This window comes from Leopardus geoffroyi, chromosome B3 (genome assembly GCF_018350155.1).
Source record: "Leopardus geoffroyi isolate Oge1 chromosome B3, O.geoffroyi_Oge1_pat1.0, whole genome shotgun sequence".
In the NCBI taxonomy this organism is placed as follows: domain Eukaryota; kingdom Metazoa; phylum Chordata; class Mammalia; order Carnivora; family Felidae; genus Leopardus; species Leopardus geoffroyi.
The window spans coordinates 111,448,479-111,474,418 of record NC_059337.1 but is presented as its reverse complement, the minus strand read 5'-3'; the positions used below and the strand labels follow the sequence as shown (position 1 = coordinate 111,474,418).

Sequence of the window (25,940 nt, the reverse complement as noted above, 5' to 3'; positions counted from 1 at the left end):
ACGTGTCCTATCTTCCCGGCAGCCTCCTCTGCTGCCTTGGGAAGAAAACCTCCTGACAACTCGCGGTCTGAGGACTACGACTCCCAGCAGGCATCGCGCCGCTTCTCTCTCCGCCCCCTCCACAGGACACGCAGGCGCCCTGGGCTCCGTCAACAGGTTGGGCTGGCGACGACTATATGCAGTTCCTTATGGGATTTGTAGTTTTACTGGCTCCAGCTGGGCCGTCAGTCAAAGGGACGACAACTACAAGTCTCGGCGGCCCCAGCGTGACGGGCCCGGTCACGTGGCAGGGGGCCGACCGGGCGTGCGTGCCGCCGTTGATCCGGTGCTGCAGTGAGGAGGTGGTTCTCGCCCGTGTTGTGTGTGTGTGTGTGCGTGTGTGTGTGAGTGTGAGTGAGAGAGCGAGTGAGTGAGTGAGTGAGTGTGTGTGTGGGGGGACTCGGCTTGTTGTTGTCGGTGACTTCCCCCTCCCCTGCACCCCTCCCCTTTCCCCGCCGCCGCTGCAGTGGCCGCTCCCTGGGCCGTAGGAAATGAGCGATAACGATGACATCGAGGTGGAGAGCGACGTGAGTCCTGGGGCTTCTTCCTTCCCGTACGGGTTGTCAGGCGGGGACAGCGGCCGGGGCTCTCCGCGGGGCGACGGCGGCAGGGGGTCGGGCAGCCTCCTCCTCTTCCCCTCCCCCCCCACCCCCCCTCCCCCCGCCCTTGACTGGGACCGCCTCTGTCGCGCTCCCGGCTCGCTCCCCTCCGGGCTCCTAGCCGGAGCGGCCTTCTGGGACTGGAGGTGGGGAGGAGACACGCGGCCTTTGGGACCCCCACCTCCCCCCGTGGAGGAGGGTGCTGCGGCCTCCCGCTCCCACCCTATCCCGCTCAGGATCCGGGGGACTGGGACGGGGTGCGCCTGGGATCCCATTGTCCGGATCCCGGGTAAGGGGACGACGCTCAGGACCTGCCCCCTGGGTCCGCGATCACCCTCTTCCCGTGACCCGCGGATCCTGGGGGGTGAGGGAGAGCGGACAGGGGTTGGGAGTGCCCAGATACCCCGAGCTGGGTGCGAGGGGGAAGAGACAGTGCTCTAAATCCCCTCCGGCCGATGTCGGATCCTGGAAGGAGGGGCGGCGCTCGGGACCCCCCTGCCCCGCTACCGGATCCCGCTGGGGTGATGTCGGCGTGGGGTGGGGAGGGAGGGAGGGGGGTCGGGCCGACTCCCCACCCGCCGCTTCCTCCGCCGCCGGCATTTTCTTTCTTATTATTGAATGTGAAGTGTAAAAATAACTTCTATATTTTCTATTTTTTTTCTCTCTTATTCCAGGAAGAGCAACCGAGGTTTCAATCTGCGGTACGTCTCCTACTCTCCATTTCATTTTCATTTCCGTTCAGTTCTAGTCCTTTTTGGGGTCAGAGAGAAAAAGAGATTGTTCTATTATTTTTAATATTGTAGTAAACTCTCCTGTTAACCGCTAAGGTGAGGCGGGGCCTTGTTCTGGGGTTCTAGGTGGGGGGGTCGGGTTTGCAAATCTCATCATTCTAGACTCTCAGGTGATAAGTTTCAGTGGACTGTAGGTGAGTGAAAGGAGCTGTTTGCAAAGAAATGAATCGTTCAGTAGTTTTCACGTGGGTGATCTGGCTGTCACTTTGTAAGTGTAAAATGAGAAATGTGTCATTCTGAAGTAAATTGTATTATTTTGGGTCAAAGTTGTCAGATTTACTTTGGAACAAGTAGGTTCTAAACAATACATGCGTAGTTGTGTGAGGCTGAAGCCACATGCGAAAAATCATCTTTAACCAAAAGTCATGTGATTTCTATAGGCCTATAGAGTCTAGCACAACCTGGTATTTTTCTAATGCAGAAATTAGAAATGTAGAGGAGCCAAAGGTTGAGTAGGAAAGTGTCACAAACAGCTTATTGTGGTCTATTTGCGTTGAAGGAGAGGTATAAAGAAAATAGAAAAATTGTTGAGGAAAGCGTGGCATTGCAGAGACAGATTTGCTAAAAGGTGGCGGTTGAGATCATACAGTGTTATCAGTAATTTCTCAGGGTTTTGATATTAATGTTCTCAGTAGATGTTCTGTGGATTTAGATAGACACTAATCTCATGCCTTTCCAGTCTGGGACAGTGCGGTGGGTGTTCCATGAAGAGATTAGAGAAAGGAAAAAAAGAATAGACACAAAATAAATCAGAGTCAGAGGGAGAGAAGTACATCAGAGTGTCTTAACATTTGACAAATGGGAACGGTACAGAGTTTATAGAATGGGGGGTCAAAAATTCAGATGCCTCTGGGGGGCCCAGGCAGTAAGATCATCAGGAATAAAGTAGAGAGCAGAGGTGAGGACTAGGGCTCTGGACAGCACATGTCTTTACTGAAAAGACAGCCATTAAACTCCAGTGGGTTGTTGTTATGTGGGAGTGAGGGCTCACTGTTGCCAGATCTTCCTGTTTTGAAGGAAGATTAGAAATCCAGATTTTTTTACTTTTCTGATTGTTGACATGATGTTTGGGGACTTGTTAGAATTTGCAGGATGCCACTTTGATGCTTCTGTTATCACAGGATAAAAGCATGTCCACTGCCTTGTACCTACTGTTCAGTAGAGCAGGCAAAGTTTCTGCAGGGTCTCCAAGCAGATAGGCATTAAGAAAAATGTTTATTGAGAGCTAATATTTCCATAAAATCTGGAGTATGAAGTTGTTCCATAAGATTTAAAAAATTATCCCTGGGTAATAGTCACAAAAAAGATTTTGCTCTATTTTTCCTTGAAGTATTGTCAGATACTTACCTTTACACATGTATTTGGAAATTCAGTTCCTTTTTCTTAGTTACTGTTACCCTTAATGGTGTGAATGTTGAGTTTCGTGTTTAGAACCCAGTCTTTTTAAAACATTCCCCCCCCCCGCCCCCCCCGCCAAGTTTCCAGTTATAAAATGTATTCCAGGGCTTGATCACGGTTGGAGGTTAGGGATTGGTTAGGCCTCCTTTGCAGAATCATTATTTGAATTAGAATTACATTGGCTTTCCAGTGAGAGAGTTTTCTTTGTGACAGTTTGGCTTACAGTTCTTGAAAGCTTTCTGCTTTTCAAAATATCCATCCACATGGGTATTGATGTAAATTGCTTTATTAAATTATTAAAATGTTTCCACTCTCCTAGAATGCTAATGTCATTGTTTTTCTTAGATATTTTTAGTTTGGTGTTAAGGTGCCTAAGATCTTTCTCTTTGATTTTGGGAGGTGGGCAGTGGGAGTGGATTTGATTCTGTTTTTAATTTGACACATCTATTTGCTGAAACTTTTTTGTTTAATTTTTTTTCATGTTTATTTTTGAGAGAGAGAGAGAGAGCGCGCGTGCGCGCGGATGGGGGAGGGTCAGAGACAGAGGGAGAAAAGAATGTGAAGCAGGCTCCAGGCTCCACACTGTCAGAACTGAGCCCGATGTGGGGCTCGAACTCACAAACCGTGATATTATGACCTGAGCCAAAGTCGGACACTTAACCAACTAAGCCATCCAGGCATGCCTATTTGCCGAGACTTTTAAACATTATCTGGCACAAAATAATCATAAGAGCATGGAAAGAAGAAGCAACAGATAAATTTTTATGGCATATCAAACAATTATCTTGAACAAATAGGGTAAAAAGGATTTCGGGGTTCTTTTCTCTGTGAATACATCACTTTATTTCCTGCCGTTTAGTATAGATAATACATTTTTTTTTTAATTTGGAGGGAACTATTCATAAGCTTTGTATTCAGAAAAGGTTGTGGACTGTGAACAACCAAATATTCAGGACTACAGAAGAACTTCTAACAAGTTATTTGGAAGGTTCTGTGGGTCCTAATGTAAAAAGAGACCCTCATTTGTCTTTTATGAGGTCACTACAGTAGATACAGCCTTACTGTGTGAGAAATTTAAGATTCTCTGCAAGAATAGTTAGGAAGTGAGGTTAACTCTAACAGAAAGTGAAACTGATTTGGTGAATTTTTTTTTCTGTTGCCTCAGTGCAAACGGAAAACAGCTTCTCCAGTGACCAGTAAGCTTTGTAAAGGAAATAATATTTTTATTACTAAATTTTATGCATCTCACAGTCCCACTGGTATTATCTTACTCTTTTTTGGAGGGAAAAATCTGCATTTTAGAGAAACTTTTCTGGGACGGGTATGTTTCATACGAAGTAAATCCTTTTGTTTTATTTCTGTTTGGGAAGTTACTTTTGGAAAAAAGTGAAAGTAGACGAGAAATGTAGGGTTGGTGTGTTAGGAAACTCAAGGCTTATTATCCATATCAGCTGGATGTGTTAGAGTTACAGTATATCTGTTAAGGGGTATAAAAACAGATCTGTGCAGTTTCACGTGTGGGTCTTCCTCCTATTAAATATTTCTAACTTCGTAGTGCTCTGTGCTTTGTTGGGAATTACAGTCTATTTAGAAGGGAATGAGCTTGGTCGTCTTTGAGATTGGAATTTACTTGGAAGCCACTGTCTGTTTTACCTGGAATTAGTTGCGTAGAAGTGCTGCACGCTGCATGTAATTTGTGTGTGCTTCAGAGTGTTGACAGTGGTACAGAAATGCCAGGCTTGCTTCTTAAATACGCCTGTTTGTTAGACTAAAGGGTGTTCTTATGTTTTAAAGTCCTTTTTCAAAATGCCCGTAATGGCGAAATTGTTGATCGTGGAATCTAACTTGGTTTTCGATTAAAATTTCATGACCAAGGCATTTTTAATTTCTCAAATGGCTGTAGTTTGATAGCATATTTGGATAATAGCATTCCCAAGTTCTTTTAGGCACCAAATGATGCCAAACAAAACAAAACAAAACAAAAAACAAAAAACCTCAAAAACACATGTATTTAGTTGATTTTAGAAATGTATAGTAGGCATTTGGCTTCTAGCAGGAGAGGTGTTGGGAACTTGAAATTTATATCTTCCTATTAAGGACCTTAGTGGTTTCTCGTCACAGCTGCCCATTATTTCATGTTGCTGTTTTCATGTTGATTAAAAGGAGTTAAGTTGCTTAGAAATTCAGTTTTATTTCTCCTATTTGCTTCCCATCAGAAGTAATAAATAGATCTTTTCTGATGAGAATTTTGAACCTGTGTATTTTCCATGGTTGTGTTTAATAAGAGTAGCTTATTAACAATAAGCAACATTATCTCTCCTCTAAAATGCAATCTTTGAATTTCTTAAGGGCAGTACGTGTTTAGTGAGCAACTTTCAGTATATGCTGAGCATTCTTTGTATTGGAGTTAAGAAGATTCTCCTTATAGGTGGGGTTAGATGTCAGATAGCCTGGAAATGGCATCGTTCTCGAAAACCTTGTGCGTCCTTGAATAATGGAGCATTTATTTCCCCCTGCTGTTTGCCTACCTAGAACTTGTAGGAAATGAGGCTGCTAACTGATGTAAGGCCTTGAAGGAAGATACATTCTCTGTGCAGTAAGTTGGAAGGAAATAATTTAAAGAGATTTCCCTCGATTTTGAACACACCTCCTTAGCTTGAATGACCTCCTGCCAGTTTAGCAACTTCTTGGCTAGCAAAATAATGTTTGCTTTCAACATATAATAACACTTAAGATACACGTGCTTGTTAGTGTCAGAGGTGGACAAATTGTAGGTGAAGATTTTTACTCTGGCTGCCAGTATGGAAAGTTTGGTGGAAATAAAACTGAGAGGCTGGATAAAAACCTTGGCAGAGATGTCAAAGCTGGAAGCGATTTGGTGCTAGAGTTCCTGTTGAGCATCTGTGGGCCACTCTTCAGTATCGCACAACCCTTTAGGATTTCTGTTAGCCTGGGATGCCCTGAAGGAAAGGTTTTTTGGCAGAAACTGCAAATTGAGTGTAGTTGAAGAGTGGCAGCATCCAGCCACTGCTCCTATAGGATGTAAGGAGGAAGGCATTTGTAGGCCAGCTGTGTAGCCCAGGAAAACCTCTGCTGTCTTCTAGAATTTGTTTGGTCCCATTCATCTTCATTCTCAGACATCTCAGTATGGGCAACAGAAAGCTGGCTGATTTCTTGAGTTGAGCTTTATTTAAGACACACAGTTGTTTGGCCCTTCCCGCACCCCACTCCCACCCCCTTGTTTTAAACTAGTTTTGAGTTTGTGGGAGGATCTCAGATGCTTTACACTGGAAGTCTTTACCCTGTTTTTCATTCTCAACTCTGAAATCTTGGCTCTTTCGAAAAAGGTTTCCAGCAAGTGAAGACTGTTAACAAAGCAGTGATAAGCCTGGCAACTGGCCCTCCATTTGGATGATTTGGGGCGGGGGGGCAGGGGAACATTATTATCGGGCTGGATGGATCTCTGTGGTTTGGAAATGTTTCCTGAACAGAATTCTCAGCATTGTGTAAAGGTTTTTCATATGGTCTTTCAAGCCACTAGAGGTATCATTTAGTCTAGAGTTGCCTGGAGTTGGGCATGTTAGTTCTGCATATTTTTAATTTGCTCTTTCAGATGAGGCCTAGGGAGGAGACAATACATCATTGCCATTGTCTCTGAGAGCTTTGAAATTGACTCTGGTTAAGAGTAGCTGCTTGGGATGGACATGGCAACAGGGATTGGTCTAAGATTCTACCCTTCTGCTAGTTAAATTGGGCCTGGAACCACCACAGAAATTCCATCCACTACTTCGAGAACAACAGTCCCCAGCCTAGGCTTTCTACCAGGCAGTGGACTGCTGCCTTTCCTTGTTGAGCCAACTTCTCAAACTTGGCTGGCTCCCCAGATAAGAAGCCAAGATTTCTGCTGATGGTCCACAGCCAAGTTCACTTAACAATCCTCTAACCAAAAGACTTGTCCATTTGAGTCCTTTCAAGGCTCAGTGAATGGGAAGGGGTAGTGCATTGTGGGGATGATTTTGGTGTTAGATTATACCTGGCTCCACCTGTCTAGTGCAGGCCTGAGTGAAACCAAGTTCAACTTGATTCTAACCTTTTGAGATATGCAGGACTCTCCCAGAAAGAAAACAGACAATTAGGATTTTATTTGTATCAACGAGAGGAATTGTGGGTAACTCTGCTGTCACTGCTTCTGTGCACAGCTCTTAAGCCGGGAGGAGGGCCAGGAATCAGGGTGATTTAGTAGACAGGAGTATCTTGGGCTGCTGCTGGAGACCAAAGCTGTGCAATTAATTTGCATGTAAATAAACCATCTTAGGGAGTAGGTAACAAATGCTGGAGAGGCAGATGTCATTTCCACCTTCTCAGTGCTTTAGGTAGAGTCAAGGTTAGAACCCAGCCCACCTTACCTGTGTAGGTGACTAGAGGGGACAGTAAGTTAGGAAAGGACTGGGTATTTAAATATGTTCAATACTTCCAAGTTATTTCATACTGCTGTTAGAAGGCATCGGCATTCTTGTTCTAATGCTGTGTGGTGCAGCACACCTACCTCTAGCCTTAAGTTATCTGGCGTCCAAGCTTGATCATTCCCTCAGTGTCCCCCTAGATTTCATACGTCATTGGAGTTCAGCAAGCACTCACTTTACCACGAATTCAGACTTTAACAAGGTTAGGAGGGTGTTAGAAGTGCCCAGGCATCTGCCCTGAAGATGAGTTGCCATGCCATGTAGAAACAACCATGGCCATGATGGGAACCAGGTGTCCGATTCAGCAGAGCTAGAGGCGAGGTGTTGTGCTTGAGACACCAGGAGGGGACTTTGGTTACCACAGCTCCTCCCAGCCTCCTCTTCCTCTGTAATGACTCAGACTTAGGCTTATACAGTAGAATTCTAAGTCCTTTCATTCCCATGACTTGTCTTTATAGATTTTTGCCTGTGCATCTTGTCTAGTACAAGGATTAATTTGAGGCATTCTTGTCTAAGCCAAGTTATTTACTCTTGTTGCTTCATATCTAAAGTGCCCGGTGCTCTGTCTGGGTAGGTTAAAGCTACCCGAAATTTCCATATACAGACTTGCTCTTTGAGTAGCTCAGCGCAACCTTGTGTATTCAGGGTAAATTCTCAGAGTATATTATTCTCCATAATTCCCAAAGTGTGGAAGTGATCAAGGTTCTTGCTTTAGACTAAGTTAAGTGTCTGTGTTCCATTTGGAGGAAATGCTCTTTTATTAGGGACCTGCTGAAGCTCTCTTGCAGTGCTCTCCAGCACTCTCTTTTGCCTGAAGCCCGTGTATTTTGCCGCTTGTGATTTGTCACCAGTCTTTGTCGCTCTCCAGCTGATAGTTCTTTGTGATTCTAAGCAGGACAGGATAAAGACTTCGGTCCAGTCTGTGGGTATTTAGATACTGCCAAATAAGCTTGACCTGCCACAGGTGCCTGAGGAAATTTATTCAGAGCCTGTGAGTGTCAGATGATTTGCTATCTAAGAGCAAACTTTCTGGCATAGCCTGTGTGAGGGGAAGCCCTTGGCAGGATGGCACCGTGGATCCACTTTAAAAAACAGGAACTCAGAATGTACTTGGTGTCTTTATCATCTCTGTCATAATCTCAATTCACGCATCTGGCTTTTCTAGAGGTTTTAGTTTCTATTGTATGATTTGGTGAGCAGGTCTTAAACTAGTCCCTTTTAGCAAGCTGGAGCCCAGAGCAGACTCATGGTGATGGGTTTCACATGAAAAGCACTGTACCAGTGACTTTACTCCTTTCCTGGGCACCCACCATGAGGAATCTCTTACAGTGGGGGTGATCACATTTTATGAAGGGGCCCCTCTGGAGCTTTTCCCTGGTCACTTCCTAACCATGGACTGGCGGCTGTTCTGTCACATAAGTAAGTTGTGGGGGAAGACTGATGTTGCAGGAGAGTTGCACTTTGTCCCCATGAATAACTTTTATTTTACTTATGCATGAGCTGGATGCATCGAGCTACTTTGGATGTTCCTGTCGCAAGCCTTGCTCACCCCTTTCTCCCCCTTTAGCAGATCCTAATTCTGGAGACTCCTAACTGCCCACCTCGACAAATCCTTCCCAGCCCAATCGCCAGGGACAGCGCTGACAGCATATACTTCCAGGCTATTCCCCACCCACCTGTACCAAGCAAAAGGAACAACATTGCTAATGTGCTCTTTTTCCCATTCTTCTAGGCTGACAAACGGGCTCATCATAACGCACTGGAACGAAAACGTAGGGACCACATCAAAGACAGCTTTCACAGTTTGCGGGACTCGGTCCCATCACTCCAAGGAGAGAAGGTGAGTTTATGGAGAAACTGATGGCCACAACTAACTTGGAACTTGCTGTGGGGCTTACCAGGCCACTCACCTATCTGGAAGGAAATTACATGGTTTCCTTACTTTTTGATTTTTTGGGTATCATTACACACCTACTCTGTCCTTAGCAAATAACGACAGATAAAATGGAGCTGCTTGTAAGACATTAGTAGGAGTTCTCTTTTAAAATCAGTATTACTTGTAAAAAAAAAAAAAAAATTACTCCTTCAAGAATTTATTATAACTATAGTATAGGGAGCAGCCCATAGAAGTTTGGGATAACACTAAGGATTTCTGAGGTTAGTGATTCCCTAGACCTCCACGAGAATTTCTTTTTTTTTTTTTTTTTTTTTTTTTTTTTAAACGTTTATTTATTTTTGGGACAGAGAGAGACAGAGCATGAATGGGGGAGGGGCAGAGAGAGAGGGAGACACAGAATCGGAAACAGGCTCCAGGCTCTGAGCCATCAGCCCAGAGCCTGACGCAGGGCTCGAACTCCCGGACCGCGAGATCGTGACCTGGCTGAAGTCGGACACTTAACCGACTGCGCCACCCAGGCGCCCCGAGAATTTCTTTTGTATAGTTCGAAGTTAGTACTTCTTTTAAATGAGACCTCTCAGGAATGTATGTGAACCAACCTGGACACTAGTGATCTCCCAGTTCCAACAGCTGTTATTTCAAGGCGTATAAAGAGCATGTTAAGCCATGGGACAAAAGACTTAAGGAAAGAGACATGTTCATACGAAATGGAGGGAAAATAGTAACTGATCTTCTCCTGCTTCCCTCCGCCCCACTGATGGCCTTCCAGAAACTAATGTTTTCCCTGGAGAGGTAGGCACCAGCTGTTTCTACATTTGAAAAACAAAGTTGGAAGCTTTGAGTAAAAAGCGTATGGGTTGGGGTCACTTCTTGGAATTTGGAAAAAACATCTGTTTGCACAGTTAGTTATATCCTGAACACAGAACGTAGCCAGCTGCTCTCTGCAGCAGTTCAGTGGTAGAAATGGCAGACTGGAAAGAGGACCTGTGTATTTCTGTTTAGTGATAGAGTGTTTAAAAAAACAGCTGTTTCAAGAAAAATCATTGCTCTCAGGTATACTTTCCGTAGCTCTCCTGATTCAGTTCTGTGGGTGGGGGTCCTGAGTTTGGTTATCCAGAGCCAAATTTGGAACCATTATAGTTTCACTTTGTTTATACTGTCACTCTGGTAAATCATGTGCTTTATACCTTATCTGAGGTGTGGCCTTGTATGTGGCTGAAGCATGGAGTAAGTCTGACCTTTATGAAAAAACAAAACAGGCCAGTGAATACCTAGTATTGCAAAACCAGAATTTGTCATGGGTTAGGCCTACTTAACGTGGACTTGCTTTAAGTGTCCTTGAACTAAGGTGCTTACCTAGGATAACAGCATTCCTAGACACAACACCATCTAAGCAGCACAGGAAATCTTTATGATGGGGAGACAGACTCATTCTTTTCGTCAAAGTACACACATGCAAAGGATTATCTCTTGTGTTTGTTTGAGCTGTTGACAGTCAGTGCTTACTCATATGCCATGGTATCGATTAAAATGACTTTGGTGAATTAAATGGAATGAGCTCCCTTCTCTTAGGTCTCACATCTAACCAGGAGTGGCACCAAGGCAATGTTTCCCAAGAAGTGGCCTTTGGATCACTCATGTCAGATTTACTACTGATTCTTAGACATTCTTAAGTTTGAGGACACTTCGGGAGAGGCTGGTCATAGGAGCTCAGCTGTACCATTTTCCTTATCCAGCCTATTTTACATTACCATAATAATCTTCCTTAAGTCCTTAAAATCACAGTATCCTAAATCCTCTTGTCTCCTTTCTTCAATGAAGTTGATGATTTGAATTTGGTAGCCTCTTAAACTGAATAGTCCTTCATTGTGGCCAGTTCATTTATTCACTCAGTCTGTTCATCGAATGCTTATTTGAGGTTTTTCTACATGGCAGGAACTGTTCTAGATGCTAGGGAGACAGCCATGAACAAAACACACAAGCAGAAGCGCTTATTCTGGTGAGGAAAAGATAGAAAATGAGCTAATAACGTAAAATATATATAGCCTCTCAGTTAAGTGCTGTGGAGAAAATTAAACAGGGAAGGAAGGTTTGCAGTTTTCAATAAGCCAGACAAAACTCACTGGCAGGGCAACATTTGAACAAAGGTTTGAAGGAAGTGTGAAAGAAAGAACCATGTACCTATCTGGTGATGAGCAGTCCAGGCCAAGGGAAGGCAAGTGTAGTAGCCACAAGGCAGGAACCTGGGAGCACTGCCGGGCCTGTCCAGAGCCGAGGCCAGAGTGGCCAGGCTGGAACTGCAGGGATGGTGACAGGAAATGAGGTCAGAGAAGTAGCAGGAATAGGGGAGAAGAGCAGTCAAGGGGCCAGGTTATGTGGAGCCCATCAATAAAGCCCTAGTGTGGGAATTTACCAGGTGCCTTTTTAATTTCAGAGTCCTGTTCTGTGTTCTAATCCAGATATTTCACACGGAGCATGAGTAAAGTAACCCTGAGCCCCTTCGCATCTGAATTCCACCGTCTACATTGTTTTCCTTATCTGCCAGCATTGTTTCATAGATGCTGTAGGGAGTCTAGCAGGAAGAGTGCTTTGTCTCTCAGTCTTCCCTGTGCTCATTAAATGTTGTAATTTTTTAAAAATACGGTATTTGAACCTAAAGGAAATTGGCTAATTCTTGATTTGGATTGCAGTAATTAAGGTTGTGACATTGTGTAAATAATCGTGAGTTTGGGTGAGCTTCAAGTGGATTCTTGCAGGAAAGCCTCCAGGCTCCTTTGATTTGAGCATTTTTAACTTCCATGTGACTTCTCACTTAATATTTGAATTATCTGTCACGTGTCCTAAGCCTTTTGATTTTTTTTTTTTTTTTCAACGTTTATTTATTTTTGGGACAGAGAGAGACAGAGCATGAACGGGGGAGGGGCAGAGAGAGAGAGGGAGACACAGAATCGGAAACAGGCCCCAGGCTCCGAGCCATCAGCCCAGAGCCCGACGCGGGGCTCGAACTCACGGACCGCGAGATTGTGACCTGGCTGAAGTCGGACACTTAACCGACTGCGCCACCCAGGCGCCCCCTAAGCCTTTTGATTTTTAATGCAAAACCAGTACTGAGTGAATTGGATCCTAACCAAGAATGGGGGATACTTGTATTAAAAAAAATAGCTTTAAATGTGAGACCCAAACTCTATCCTCGGCTTCCTTTATTTATACTGTTATCATAAACATTATAAAAAATGATCACCTTCTGTGTAAGTAAAAAAAAAAAAAAAAAATCAGTGATCAACATCTGTGATGCAATGTAAAAGTAAGCACAACAGTTCTCTGAGGTATTATGCTAATAGAATTGGACGTTTGCTATTACTGCTGTTCCTGCCATCATTACTGTGTCAGAGATGAGGAAGCAACTTGAGATCATGGTCCCTGTCTGTAGCTGAACAGGGACTAGAACTCGGGATTGCCGATTGCCAAGGTCAGTCTTTCTACCATATCTTGTCTTTACGTTGGGAGCTCCCTCAAGGTAGAGCCGGTATTCTTGGCAGTATGTCATTCAGGGGCTATTGCTAGAATACTCTCCTCTGGGGTGGTATATGTAGGTGCCACTGAAGTGCAGACAGTTGAGGATCATTTAACTCTGTACGTTTTTCTGAGTCCACATAGCTTCTCTGAGAAATAGACCATTGTAGTTGGTGGTCCATTTGGGTTTTGCCATAGGTCGCAGCGTTAGCAAGTAGACTCTTGAACTCTGTTGTGTAAGTTTCTTGTTTCCCATGTAGTTCTTCCACTGGACATCCCACAGGGAAAGATGAGATGGAATTAGAACCATCAGCCAGTCAACCAGAGTAAGGGAGTAACGACTGTTCTCTGGGAAGACATTACTTTTCTGGAACAGAATTATTCTTTGTTTTAAGGGCAGTAGGTTGGGTGCTAGGGAGGGTTACCCGATGGCTTGCTGGCACTGAACTCATCCTGTTGACGTGGATTCAAGACCTGGTGGCCAGCCCATTAGTTTGCCTTCACATGGGGATATAATTCTTCCCTCCACCCCATAAGTTAGCCCCAGCATCCAATCACACTGTCTCCTTAGCATGGTTGACTTTAGTGATAAAAGGTTCTATTGCAACATTGCCATTTGTAGCTGTATGGTGGTTTATAGAAATTTCTCATCTTTTAAGTCTCTTCCTAAATGTGTTTATCTTAATGTTGATTGGTTTCAGGCAGTTGTGCTATGGATTTCTCCTTTCTGGATAGAGCTGTGTTAAAAAGAGAGAACATAACCTAAGATGAAAATAAAATTGGGGTTTCTTTTAGTGAGCATTAAGTTCAGAATTCTTTCCTTTTGGATGAGAACATGAGGGCACCGCCCCAGTCAGCTCCTGCCATAGACTCTGGCACGTGGTAATTCCCAGTACGTAGCTGTGGAGTGAGAGTGCCAGAGGAAACCGTGGGCTTGCTCAGTCCTTGAACGAAAGAACATCAGCCAACATGGTTGTGCTCACCTGTTTAGTTAAGACCCAAGACCTATGTGAGTGCTGTAAAGGTTTAAAAGGTATAATAGTGTCTTCTCTTGAAGGTCTTGCTCCCTTGTTGGGAGAGAGGATTATATGTAATACCTAGCAATAATAAGGTAACGTGCTGAGCATTGAAGGAGAGGTTAAAATACTGAGCTAGTCTGTTTCATTTCCATGAAAGCCCGCTTCCTTAACATGTTAAGGCGTCTGTCAAATAACTCACTTGTGACAGGGAACCTGACAGTTCTTATAGCTGAAGGTCAGTGTCCTGTTAAAGTCACTCAGCACTGTGACCAGGGCACTTATCCCAGTTCTAATTGTTTGTGTAGTTACCCGGTGAATGTCTGCCCGTCCTCCACACTACACCATAAGAAGTACCACGAAGGCAGGGAAAACAGCTTCTGGTCGTATTGCTTCCCTCAGTTCCTGGCACAGGAACTGTGCAGAGTATTTGTTAACTAAAGGAAAGAGGCCCCCTGTCCATCCACTCCAGCCACGTTATACTGGGAGAGGCTCATTCTGGTGGGCGTCTTGTTATACTGGGAGAGGCTCATTCTGGTGGGCGCCTCTTAAAGCGTGCAGTTCATTTGGCAACACTGTTTCTACATCATATGGGGCTGTTGAAGGGATTATGTTGTAGATGAAAGTAAGCCACATCCCTGCCCTTTTCACCACCTTACTCATTATTACCTGACCAGACTCCAACCTGTGCAGTAATTTGCTTCACAACTAGGTTTTTCAAAAATTTAATTTTCTATCTTAAATTTATTGTCCGTGGTTGCCCGAGTCTCCATTAATCCCTGGGTTCGGCAAATGTAAGTGTACTGATTTATTGAATTCCTTGTAAACTGTTTCTGTGCTACTGAAAACCTTTCCAGGGCTTTTCAGTGCCCCTCAAGGTAAGGATTGGTATTTTATGTTCTCTAAAGAAGGTGCCCACCTTGCCCTCCTGCTTTTTCTCCCCCTTCCCTGACTGTGGAGCAGTGTACACCCTCCTCTTCTCCCCCAGAAATGTCCTCTGTTGGAGTTCCTTCCTTCTCTCAAGGCCCAACTCCAGCCTTACTGCCTGGATGACATCAGGGTTTCACAGTGAAGAGACCCACTCACAAGGGCCCCCCAGCCTGTGCACTCTTGGCTGCTGGAGTGCCTCCATGTTCTCTTTGCCTGGGCCTGTCTGCCTGCCTGCCTTCACGGCTCATATCAAGCAGTTCACCACCCAGAGAACCCCACAGTATTGCTCCCCCATCAGCCCCAGTGGTCATGGGCTTCATGGGGCCTTGCCTGTGTCTCCCTTTTCTCTGTGACCATCTTATCAGCTAGCTAAAGGGTGTGCTTCTCGAGGGCAGAAGCCTTGTCCACTCTTCTGGAAGTCTCTGCAGTGCAGAGCAGGGGAAGGTTCACTCCTATGGAGAGGACTAGAGAGCCAGGAAACCGAACCTAATGCTTTTCCATCTCGAGATTTGAAGGATACCCAGTTGGTTTCCGGGGCTTCCCTTCAGCATTTCTTTCCTTGCAGCAAAATTACAAAAGTTTAGGAAAAATGGGAAGAAGAAAACCTCCCCTTCCTCCAACCTAGAGCTTTCTTTTGTTCTAAGATTTGAAGACAAGTGTTGCCCAACAGATGTTTAATGTGAGCCACAGATACAATTAAAAAAAATTTTTTTTAATGTTTGTTTATTTTTTGAGAGAGTGAACAGGGAGGGGCAGAGAGCGAGGGGAACAGAGGATCTGAAGCAGGCTCTGCACCCTCAGCGAGAGCCTGATGTGGGGCTCAAACTCACGAACCGTGACATCATGACCTGAGCTGAAGTCAGACGCTTAATTGACTAAGCTATCCAGGCACCCCTACAATTAAATTTTCTAGTTGACACAGTAAAAAAGTAAAATAACAGATGAAGTTAATTCTAATAATATATTGTATTTAACCTAGTATGCAAAAATAAATATGACTTCAACAAAATCCAGTATATTTTATGCTTACAGCACAGCTTAATTTAGTCTAGTCACATTTCAAGTGCTTATTAGCTATTTGGACGACCATGCAGTTTAAAGACCTGTCTCCCCACTGGACACCCCACTTTAATATGACTGACATTGGGTGCCATCTTAAAGTGAACGTCAAAAGAAACTTGCCTTTTTTAGTTCTCCCCCAACAAGCTGCTATTATGAAATCCATGGAATAATTGATGGCATCTAAGAAGCAAGGAGATGATGGTATTACCAATCTGTGTATTCCCTTCTGGTTTCTTCCTCTGCACGCCTTACATGGGAGAAATGTTACAGCTTGCTGTTGTCACGTACCATGCCTTTTGCCCAGCTGATGATGTATTCATATGTTTAGTCATTAGGCATGTTTCTGTTGGCCATTTAGGTTGCTTTTCATTTTTTGATTTTATAAATAATGTAGTGATGACCATTTTGTTGCAGGTGACTGTTTCCATAGAGTCGATTCCAAGAAGTTGGATTGCTAGGTCTAGGAGTAAGAACATCTGGGTTTTGCCATTTGTTGCCAGAATTCCTCTAGAGAGGATTGTTTTCATGTCTTCATTCTTTCCTTTCTTATTCTTTAAAGCAAATTCAAAAGACTAGTCTTTTAGGGGCGCCTGGGTGGCTCAGTCGGTAAGTGTCCGACTTCGGCTCAGGTCATGATCTCACGGTTCGTGAGTTCAAGCCCCGCGTGGGGCTCTGTGCTGACAGCTCGGAGCCTGGAGCCTGTTTCAGATTCTGTGTCTCCCTCTCTCTCTCTGCTCTTCCCCCACTCACACTCTGTGCCTCTCTCAAAAATAAATAAACATTAAGAATAAATAGACACCTTATTTAAAAAAACACAAAAACAAAAACAAAAAGACTAGTCTTTTGACAGTGTTTTGAAAGTACCAGTATTACCATCACTGGAATTTTTTTGAAGAGGGGGAATTAATTTAGTAGGCAGAGTTAGTAATTAATTTTGTATTTTGTTTATTACCTGGAAGATTAAATCCTTTTCCACATGTTTATTTACTAGTTGTATTTCCTCTTTGGGGAATGTGTGCTCCTGTCCTTCATGGTGAAACCTTGATGAATAAGTGTCACACCCTCATCTCAAACTACCAAGGGCACAACATGTTTGAAACATGATTTGTGTTGACTCTTAAACAAATGTCTGACTCCTGGCTTTAACTAAGCCCCGTAAAGGGTATGATGCCTTCCCATAGTAAGCCACAAAATAGTCTAGGCTGGGGAGGGCTTGGTAGCAGGAAGCTTTGAGGGTGGCTCTGATCCCACAGCCTCCCTTGTTGGCATTGATGGGGGTTCCATTTTGGAATGAACCACTTTAATGCAGGCCCAGATTTATTGTGCAGATTCTTTAATTTTTATTTTCAGAAGATGACTATTCAAATGGAAATGTATATAGGCTTTGCCCTAGCTTTCTCTTTACCTTAATATGTGTAAAAGGTTGTGCAAGGTGTCAGAGAATAAAGGTTTTATGTTTCCTAAAATATGTAGTGCAAAACAAATGTCAGATAGTGAGTCAGGCAGTAGTTCTTTTTCCATTCCCCAGGATGTGGCATTTTGGTTCTTGAGGGAACAAGGCAGTGGTAACATCTGATTTTGACAATGAGGAGGGAGGAGGAAAAGTGATGAATACGACTAAGGTGATTACTTCTCGAGTCAGGGTTAGAACCCCAGGGAATAGCAATGGTGTTCCTAATGTGAACATTCTAGCACTACTCTTCTCTTCCTTACCTCTCTCCGCCTGCTTTCTAAAATAACGTGGCTTTTTACACAAATCCAGATTACTGTAATAAGCTTTACATCTCCAGAAACATGTGGAACTGTGCCTTATGTAAAAAGTTTTGATTTAGTAACCTTGGATTTTATCCTAATGTCAGTGTTAACTACTTCAAGAAACATTTGGGGCCTTAAGAAGGTTCTCATTAGAATGAAACTCTTGGGTTTGATCCTTTTGTGAAATAATGTAGTCACTTCTTGCAACACATGAGGTGGGTGCATTGTGTTCCCAAATGGAGTTCTAGTCAAGTGGGTGCCTCTCGAGGCTGAGTTGACCCTTTCTTCTGTCTCCTTATTGCTGTGGCACAAGCTGGAAAAGGGGCAGGAACCTGCTGGGCCCCTTGGCCACACCACAGTGGGTCTTCTTTGTCCATATTGGTTTTATCCTTGTTAGGTAACGAGGCTAACCGCACTGTTGAGGCTGGTGTTTCCCCTCCTCCGGGGTCAGGTTCAGTCCTAGATAGATGCAAGCTATCTTGCATCCTTAGGCCTTTTCTATTTGTCTCTTCTCTGCTAGAAGCCTGTTTGGTTTTTACTTGTCTTTAAAAGAAAAAGAAAAACAATCTTCCTTCAATGCTGCTGTTATTACAAGCTACTTTTTTTTTATTTCTTACTTTGTCAACCTAATTTTAAAAAACTAGTCTTCAGCTTCAGCTCTATCCCTGCACTCATTAACTGTGCGGGGGTGATTTACCTAAACTCTGACTCCTCCAAGGAAACCATCCTCCCTGGGTCTTTATTGACATCAGTGTAGACAAGTCACATGACTCTTTCGTAGTCCTTTCCCTCCTGCTCAGACTCTTCTCTCAGACCGTGCTGTCAGTGCATTTCTGTCCATCTTTTTTTATTAGTTCCACAGTTTCCTCTGTGCTCCCAAAATAGAGGTGTCCTGGAGGCCTTGGTTCAAATCCTGACTCTACTACCTGCTACTAGGCAAGTTAGAGCGCTGTGCCTCTGTTTCCTCATTTATAAAATAGGGGACGTAATACATCAGAAGGTTGTATGAAGATACCTGGCATTAAATAAGTGCTCAGTAAGTGTTAGCTGCTGCCATTCTTATCATCGTCATCATTTGTACTGCTGTAATGCAGCTGGGGCTTTGGAACAGGACCTGGCAGGGCTGTCCAGTGAATTTTTGCATGGCTCCCACAGGTGAAGGAGGAACCCGAGGAGCCACTTTACGTTGACTCGCACGGTCACATAAGAGGCCCAGTACCTCTTTGGTCCCCCCAGCCACAGTGTGTGCTGTCTCAGGGCTGTGTCCAGACCATTAAAGAGATCGGTTTCTGCTCAGAAAGGCGGAATCAGAATTTGTGCCTCCTAACTGTAAAACCTAGCAGGGAGAAAATTATCCCAGTTCCTAACAGGTATCCAAAGGCAACAGTCCATCTGTGGACACAATGACTTACCAAGTTCTGTCTGCTCAGTCACTCACTCACAGATTGCTGACTTAGCTAACCCTGCATTTCAAAAAACAGAAACCGAAAGCCCTGGGCCATTCCATAGTCCATGCTCTAAAGCCTGGGGCCGCACACAGTCCTACCATAAAGCCCAAGGTTCTTGTCTGTTTCTTTTTATTGTTCACATAGTAGAAACTCCTAAAGGCGCGAAGGGCCTGCCCACACCTTAATCTTGTGGCCAGGCATGTGATCATATGGTTTGGAAAGTCAGGAAGAGGGGATTTTAGATGTCTAGCATTTTCTCATCTCAACCTTTTGCAGTCCCTCCAGCACCAACCACCCCCCCCCCCCGGACTAGATATGCATGTAAATGTGGGGGAATTCTGTATTCTGTGCTTTAAGTTTTCTCTCGTTGGATTTTACTTGGTGAGTACTCTGGGAAGGGCACAATTAATAAATTAATTGAACCATTCTTTTGGACTTGGCTAAGAGGTGGCCTGGGACGCTTCTGCCTTCAGGGGATAATGGAAGGGCTGTGCTTAGCCCTCTGGAGGCCTTGAGCCGGGTGTATACCAATCCCACCTTCTTTGGGGACCTCTGTGTTCTGAGCATCTGTGAATTTTATCTTCATGCGAAAACTGCCCTGGAATGGAAACTTGCACCACTCACAGGATCTTTTTCCCTTTTTGGTTTGTTGTGCTCTGCTTACTGCTCACTTTCACTTCATGGTTTCATGTGTAAATATGTGAAGAAGAAACTGGTCGCACACAGGCTGCTACTCATTATTGGTAGCATATGGTAGTATATGGTATTTCATTAAGAGTCCTCACCAAACATTTTCAGTCTTGCTTCTTTCCCCTCGTCCCAGCTGCAGATGAGTAGTTAAATAAGGGCTAGTGTTGCTTTCTGGGAACTGTTAGTGGAAAAAATAGGCAGACTTAAAGAGAGACTGGGATGTGAATATGCACAGCAACTGGATCCTGATGGGGTGCATAGAATTTGGAAGGCTGATTGGGGTCTGAGAGTCAGATAAGAAACAGCCACAGAGAGGGGCGCCTGGGTGGTTCAGTTGGTTCAGCATCCGACTCTTGCTTTCAGTTCAGGTCATGATGTCACAGTTCCTGGGATTGAGCCCCGCATCGGGTACTGCACTGACAGCATGGAGCTTGCTTAGATTCTCTCCCCGTCTCTCTGCCCCTCCCCTGCTCACGCTCTCTCTCTCTCTCTCAAATAAATAAGCTTTAAAAAAAAAAAGCCACAGAGAGAAAGATTATATCTGCAGTCACAGAGCGCATTAATGACAGAGCTCAGAATGCAACTGTCTCCTGGATGCCTAAACTCTTCCTTGCCACTCTGCCACCTTTCCTACAGTGCTACTTCTAAATTCCATCTCTAGGGGCACCTGGGTGGCTTTAGTCGGTTAAGTGTCTGACTTCAGCTCAGGTCATGATCTCGCAGCTCGTGAGTTCGAGCCCCATGTCGGGCTCTGTGCTGACAGCTCGGAGCCTGGAGCCTGCTTTGTGTCTGCCTCTCTCTGCCCCTCTCCCACTTGCACTCTGTCTCTCTCTCTCAAAAATAAACATTAAAAAAAATTCCTTCTGTAGTATCTAGAGAAGCAGAGTATTTTCATTACTCCTTTCTAATTATGTGCCCCCCCCCTTTTTTTTTTCATTTTATCCCCTAATAATTAGACCTGATAAGTCCCCTTCAGCAGAAATGGGGAACAGCAACTGAAGTAGCCTTGCAGCCAGAGTTGCAAGCCCCGGTGGCACGGTACTCTCATTCTTCCTACAGAAGGTGCCCTATTCAAGAAGCACACCTGGCTCAGTCTCCACTCTCATGCCTATGCTGTGCTATTCTCCCTGCCCAGAGTGACCCGTTCCCACAGATGTCACCCTGGGTTAGACCAGGCTTCACTGTTTCAGATGGGAGCGTGCACGTGTGTGCCTGCGCACACACACAGGCCGAGGCCCATGCCTGGCACACAGTAGGTAATCACCCCAGCCAGAAGCCATCTTTCCCATGGCCTTTCTAATCTGTGCTACTCAAGTTACAGTTGTTGGTGCTGCCCTGTGGTTTGTCTGTGTATAGATATATTTATCTCTAGCTCCTCAGCTAGATAGTAAGTAAGCTTCTGGGCTAAAGAAGTCATGACTAATACATTTTGTTTCCCCACAGTGTCTGCTCAGTTCCTTGCATATAATTTGCACCAGATAAAAATGGTTGAATATGAACAATTTCCTTTTGAGGAAATTGCCTTAAGCATGCTATAAGAGGAAAGCCTGGAAATTCTAGTACTTGTGAGGACTGGTGAATAAATCCAGGCCTTGCAAACTTCTCTGATGCCCAGCCCAGCCCGAAGTATATAAATTGAGATTGTCAGGATTTAATACAAGTGGATTTAGTTTTGCTATCCTGAGTGTGGATGTTTTCTCTGCCTTTTCCCCCCTGTTGTGTTCTGGTTGTCAAGGACCCGCCAGGATTGTAACACAGAATTGTCGAGTACTGCCCTACCCCGAGTAAGAAATTTTGCTACTCCTCAGAAGACACGGTGGCCTGAATGCCACACTCAACTTCTAGACTGCCCTGCCTTGGGCATCAGTCCTCTTGGCTTTGTACCATTCTACCTGTTTGGCTAGTTGGTTGCTTGGCCGTGAGTAACTCTGGCCATGCTTGCAACCTGGAGGGAATCTTCCAGGCATGTTTGGCCTTCAGGGGCAGAGTAACCTGACATCCATTTTAATGGCTTATCAACTTGTTCCTCTAACAGGGCAGTGCCTAGGCTGCCCACGGCTGTGGTAAAGGTGTGGTTGCTTCCTGAAATGTCCCAATCTCATGCCCTTCCTGTGTTGACATCAAGCTCTGACAGCTTTCACAAAAGCCTCTTTAGCCAGGAAGGCTGAAATGGTGACACAGCAGCACAGCTCAGTTGGAAATAGGTAACACAGTCAGGGTTTGTCTGAAATCTAGGGACCTTGGGGAAAAATTTTGAGCCTCCTCCAACTCCGAGCTGGCTCCCACCGAGATCTTGCTCTTGTCTCACTGGACCAGCTGCCCGTAGTCACACCCTAGCAGAGAGTGAGTAGCCTAAGCTCTTGGCTAAGTAGTAGTTTAATGTTTTCAGACATGGCCAGGCCGAAAGTTGAAAGCAATCTAAAGAACCAAAGGGGATGGGGGGAGTACAAATTCAGGAGTCAGATGGATCCGAGTTTGAATCCAGGCTCTGCCACTATCTAGCTGTTGACTTTGGCTAACCAAGTAAACTTCTCTGAGCCTCGGGTCCCTGGTGGAGCCGCCTCTCAGAGAGTGCTGCTGCATAAAGCACTCGACGCCTTGACTGGCACAAAGAAGGCTCTTAGCAGCGATTCCTGTGTTTCCTCAGCCTTGTCCCACCTCACCCTCCTGCTTCCATTCCCCCGTGCTGCTGTTGCAGAAAGGCATAGTTTCCTCACCGCTTGGACTAGGTCTTTATTTTGTCCCCTTTGCTTTTTTTCATATTGCAACAGGCATCCCGGGCCCAAATCCTAGACAAAGCCACAGAGTATATCCAGTATATGCGAAGGAAAAACCACACACACCAGCAAGATATCGATGACCTCAAGCGGCAGAATGCTCTCCTGGAGCAGCAAGGTGAGCACGTGAGCCGGTGGGGCAGCCGGCCCTGCTGTGCTCCGGCCAGGTCAGGGCTTCGCACCTGGGCCTGCAGAGTCAGAACCAGTCACGGAGCGCGTGCTCATAAGCAGCGGCAGCCCTGCTTCTTGGGCCTGAATAGTTGAGTGTTAGAACCATCCTGAGGAAGGACCTGAGCCGCCAGTGAGGGAACAGTGGAGTCTAGGGGTTGGACATTTGGAGACTTTTTTTCTGACCTGATCTCTCCCCTTCCTGGGGCTCAGGTGCTCTGCCTGCGGTAGGGGTCACACCTGGCATCAGGTGTCTCAAAAGAGCTTTGAGGTCCTTGGATTGGAGTGTGCTTTGTAAGTACCAGAAACTCCAGGTTTTCAGGGACAGTGAGCCCTCCCCGTTGTCAATGGTAGTCCAATCAGGGCAGCCTATGGGCCAGGCCCATGCTGTTCTCCAATGCTCACACCCACCTTTTCCTACAACCACAGGGGAAAGCGAGAGCTGATCAAGTTCTTTGTTCCTGGGGAATTCACTTCTCTTCCTCCCTCATGGAAGATGCAAGTAAAAGGAAATGCAAGTAACCACCTGGGTTAGAACACCTCAAATAAAATAAAATAAAATAAGATAAAATGAGTGGGTTGACCTTCCAGGCTCAAGATGAGCTGAACCCCGAGGGATGGGCAGTGGGAGGCAGTATCGGGTTGGTTACTGGGCCACGCAGCCTGCATGGAGGGGCTGTGTGTCGAGAGGCCCAGGTATGCTGTGTGCATTGGCGACTTGCTTCCAAGTGTCCAGCTTGTCTTTCCAAGTGGATCTTGTACGAGAGAGCTAAGCCAGAACTTTTCTTTGGCCGACATCTTATGTCATCCTTCCCTGCTGTTGTGTGGCCTTCACACCCTTGTGGAGCCTGGCATCGCCAGGCCATCTTCTCTGTCATTGTGCTGCTGGGTCCCACAGGGAGCTTATGCTCCTGTCTCTACAGTCGACTTCCGTGGCAGGACGGTGACATCACAAGCCTTCTCTTTAGGGTTGGGAGGCATTGCAGAGTGGCTGGCCATGTCCACTGGGCCCCCAGGTCTGGCTGGGAAAGGAGGAAGGAAATGAAGGTGTGGGTGGAACAGGCACCAGAAGGGAGTTACTTCTGAGCCACCCTGAGCCTCGGGGGCCAGCAAGCCCTTCGGAAGAACAGGCTGGACCCTGAGCTGAGACTCGGTTGCTTCCCTAGTCTCCAGAAGGCTGTAACCCGCTCGCTTGGTTGCCTTTCAGTCCGTGCACTGGAGAAGGCGAGGTCGAGTGCCCAACTGCAGACCAACTACCCCTCCTCAGACAACAGCCTCTACACCAACGCCAAGGGCAGCACCATCTCTGCCTTCGATGGAGGCTCAGACTCCAGCTCGGAGTCGGAGCCCGAAGAGCCCCAAAGCAGGAAGAAGCTCCGGATGGAGGCCAGCTAAGCTCCGCGGGGCAGGCCAGCAATACAAACTGTCTGTCTCCTCCATCGTCCCATCCTCCTTTCAGTTCATCCTTAGAACCCTCAGAACCATTTAAGAGACTCTTGTTTTCCTCTTTTCTCTTTTTTTTTTTTTTTTTTTTTTTAATTTTATTTTTACGTAGAAGCTCTTGGACAACAGCTCTCGTTCTCCTTCCCCATTTCCACAAGCTTTTTTTTAATGTTTCCCTTCAGGGATTCCCTGTCCCCACCAGGAATTTTTAAACCAAAATACCCCAACTTGGCAGCTTTTTCTGTGGAGGACAGACGGCCGGCCGGACCTCTGAGCACATGGTGTCCTGACCACCCACCAGCTCCTCCAGCCCCGCCGGGCACATGCCCGGAGGACTCCTGCCCCTCCCAGACCTTTCCTCCCAGGCCATCCTCACCTCCGTTTGATAGACTTTGTGAATCTGTGGACTGCTCTACTTTAAGAAGATGACCAGTTTGGAGTAATCAGAATTAATCCCCCTTCTTTTTAAGTTTTTGTTTTTGTTTTTTTCTAAAAAGCTATTTATCGCTCCTATTGAAAGGCCAGATCCTTGAAGAAGTTTGTGGTATAAATACAAGTGGGGACAGATTTGCAGCACAGAGTCTTTGGCCTGTTTCACTCCTGCTTCTCCCAGCCAACCTTAGGGAGGGCTGCGTGACACTCGTGTGGTATGTGTGGGGGACAGCGGGCAGCAGTGAAGTGGTAGCCGCCAGGGGGTGGTAGGGGGTGGGACAAGGAGGGAGGATCGGGTCGGGTAGAGGTTTTGTATTGAGGGCCAGTGATGATGTTTTGATATTTATTTCCTGCTACTGAAATTTGAATCTGAGTGAATTGTCCCTATTTCTGATGACGTCGGTATTGCAAAGCGACAGATTCATAAAGTAATGATCAAATCTTCCTTTCTTTCCGTGTGTATTTCTAAGAAATAGAGCCAACTGATTTTGTATGTAAATACCAAGAGCAATTTACCTGGTACTAAACCCGCACCCCAGTGCGGACCCTTCCCCACCCTGACCCCATTCCTGTTCCAACTGTCCTGGAACCCGTTCCCATTGTGTGATCCAGCCCTGGTCCTGGCTGCGGTCAGCAGATCCCAGTGAAGGGTTTTGTGTGTTTAGGCCTCATTTCTTTGTCTTTTTCCTACTCCGTTCCTGGCATTTGCTGATTTCTAGTGTGTACTCTGTAGTCTCAGTCCGTGTTTGATTCCATTCCATGGAAATAAAAAGTATGTTGTACATACTGCCCAAGAATTGTCTTGCAAGTTAAGGCTTTCCCCTTTACTATAAGACTATAAATAAAAACTTATTTTATCCTTCTTGGTGGTGGTGTCTTCTTGCCCTTGTAGAGGCCAAGACGGTTAAGGAAAGAGCCCTCCGGAGGCCATGGGGGGAAACCTGAGAGAGAAGCAGAGGTCACTTACGTGGGCTTGCAGAATGAGGAGCTCTTCTAAGCCAGAGCACCCCCCTTTTTGTTCTCAGGGCTCAGCTCCGCTGGGCCGGCCAGGGAGTGGGTAAACCAGTGGTGGTGACTTTGCTCATTGGATAGAAGCTTTTTTAGTTCCAACAGGGATGGGGTTAACCAGGGCAACATTTCTAGATACAGCTCCTGCTAAATAAATGGCCCTTGGGGAATTGGTAGCCCAGAGCTGTGTGTTTGGGTTTCTCCTGGTAATGAATGCCCAGTTCAGAAGTGACTGGTGTTCTCCAGGTCCTTTGAGTTTCTAGAGAGTTCCACCACAGTAAGAGGAGGCAGCAGAGCTGCCAAGCACTAGTGGTAAAGGAGGCTTCAACAGCACCGAGTTAGCTCTACTCGGCCTAGGGACCAACACTGGCCTCAACTCGTTTGACCTCGAAAGGAGGAGAGTTTATGGCCAGAACACAGCTCAGCTTTGGTTTTCCTGTCTGGCTGACAAGAAATACTGCTATTCCTAGACCAAGGGAGAGAGTGAAGTTAAATCAGTTCTTCGATTTGT

General features: G+C 45.5%; 1 protein-coding gene across 4 annotated transcripts; it reads left to right on the top strand.

Annotated features, from left to right (window-relative positions):
* The first annotated feature begins 276 nt into the window (after positions 1-276).
* Positions 277-25,283, top strand: MAX (MYC associated factor X). 4 transcript variants are annotated; one of them, XR_006705093.1, is made up of 6 exons: positions 289-566; positions 1,313-1,339; positions 9,023-9,130; positions 22,373-22,496; positions 22,976-23,060; positions 23,754-23,813. XR_006705093.1 is itself a non-coding variant. In XM_045451258.1 (5 exons), exons 1-5 carry the CDS (start codon positions 531-533, stop codon positions 23,939-23,941), a joined length of 483 nt encoding a protein of 160 aa, XP_045307214.1. In that variant the 5' UTR covers positions 277-530; the 3' UTR covers positions 23,942-25,283. The 4 variants fall into 4 exon arrangements, 2 of the variants coding, with proteins under 2 accessions (XP_045307214.1, XP_045307215.1); XR_006705094.1 differs by having other exon boundaries at positions 22,976-23,076; XM_045451258.1 differs by lacking the exon at positions 22,976-23,060 and having other exon boundaries at positions 277-566; positions 23,754-25,283.
* Positions 25,284-25,940: the final 657 nt, after the last annotated feature.

Coding starts and splice junctions, on each gene's coding strand:
- MAX (XM_045451258.1), top strand. CDS start 531: ATGAGCGATAACGATGACATCGAGGTGGAGAGCGAC. Junction 1,340..9,022: donor AACCGAGGTTTCAATCTGCG/GTACGTCTCCTA, acceptor CCATTCTTCTAG/GCTGACAAACGGGCTCATCA. Junction 9,131..22,372: donor CATCACTCCAAGGAGAGAAG/GTGAGTTTATGG, acceptor ATATTGCAACAG/GCATCCCGGGCCCAAATCCT.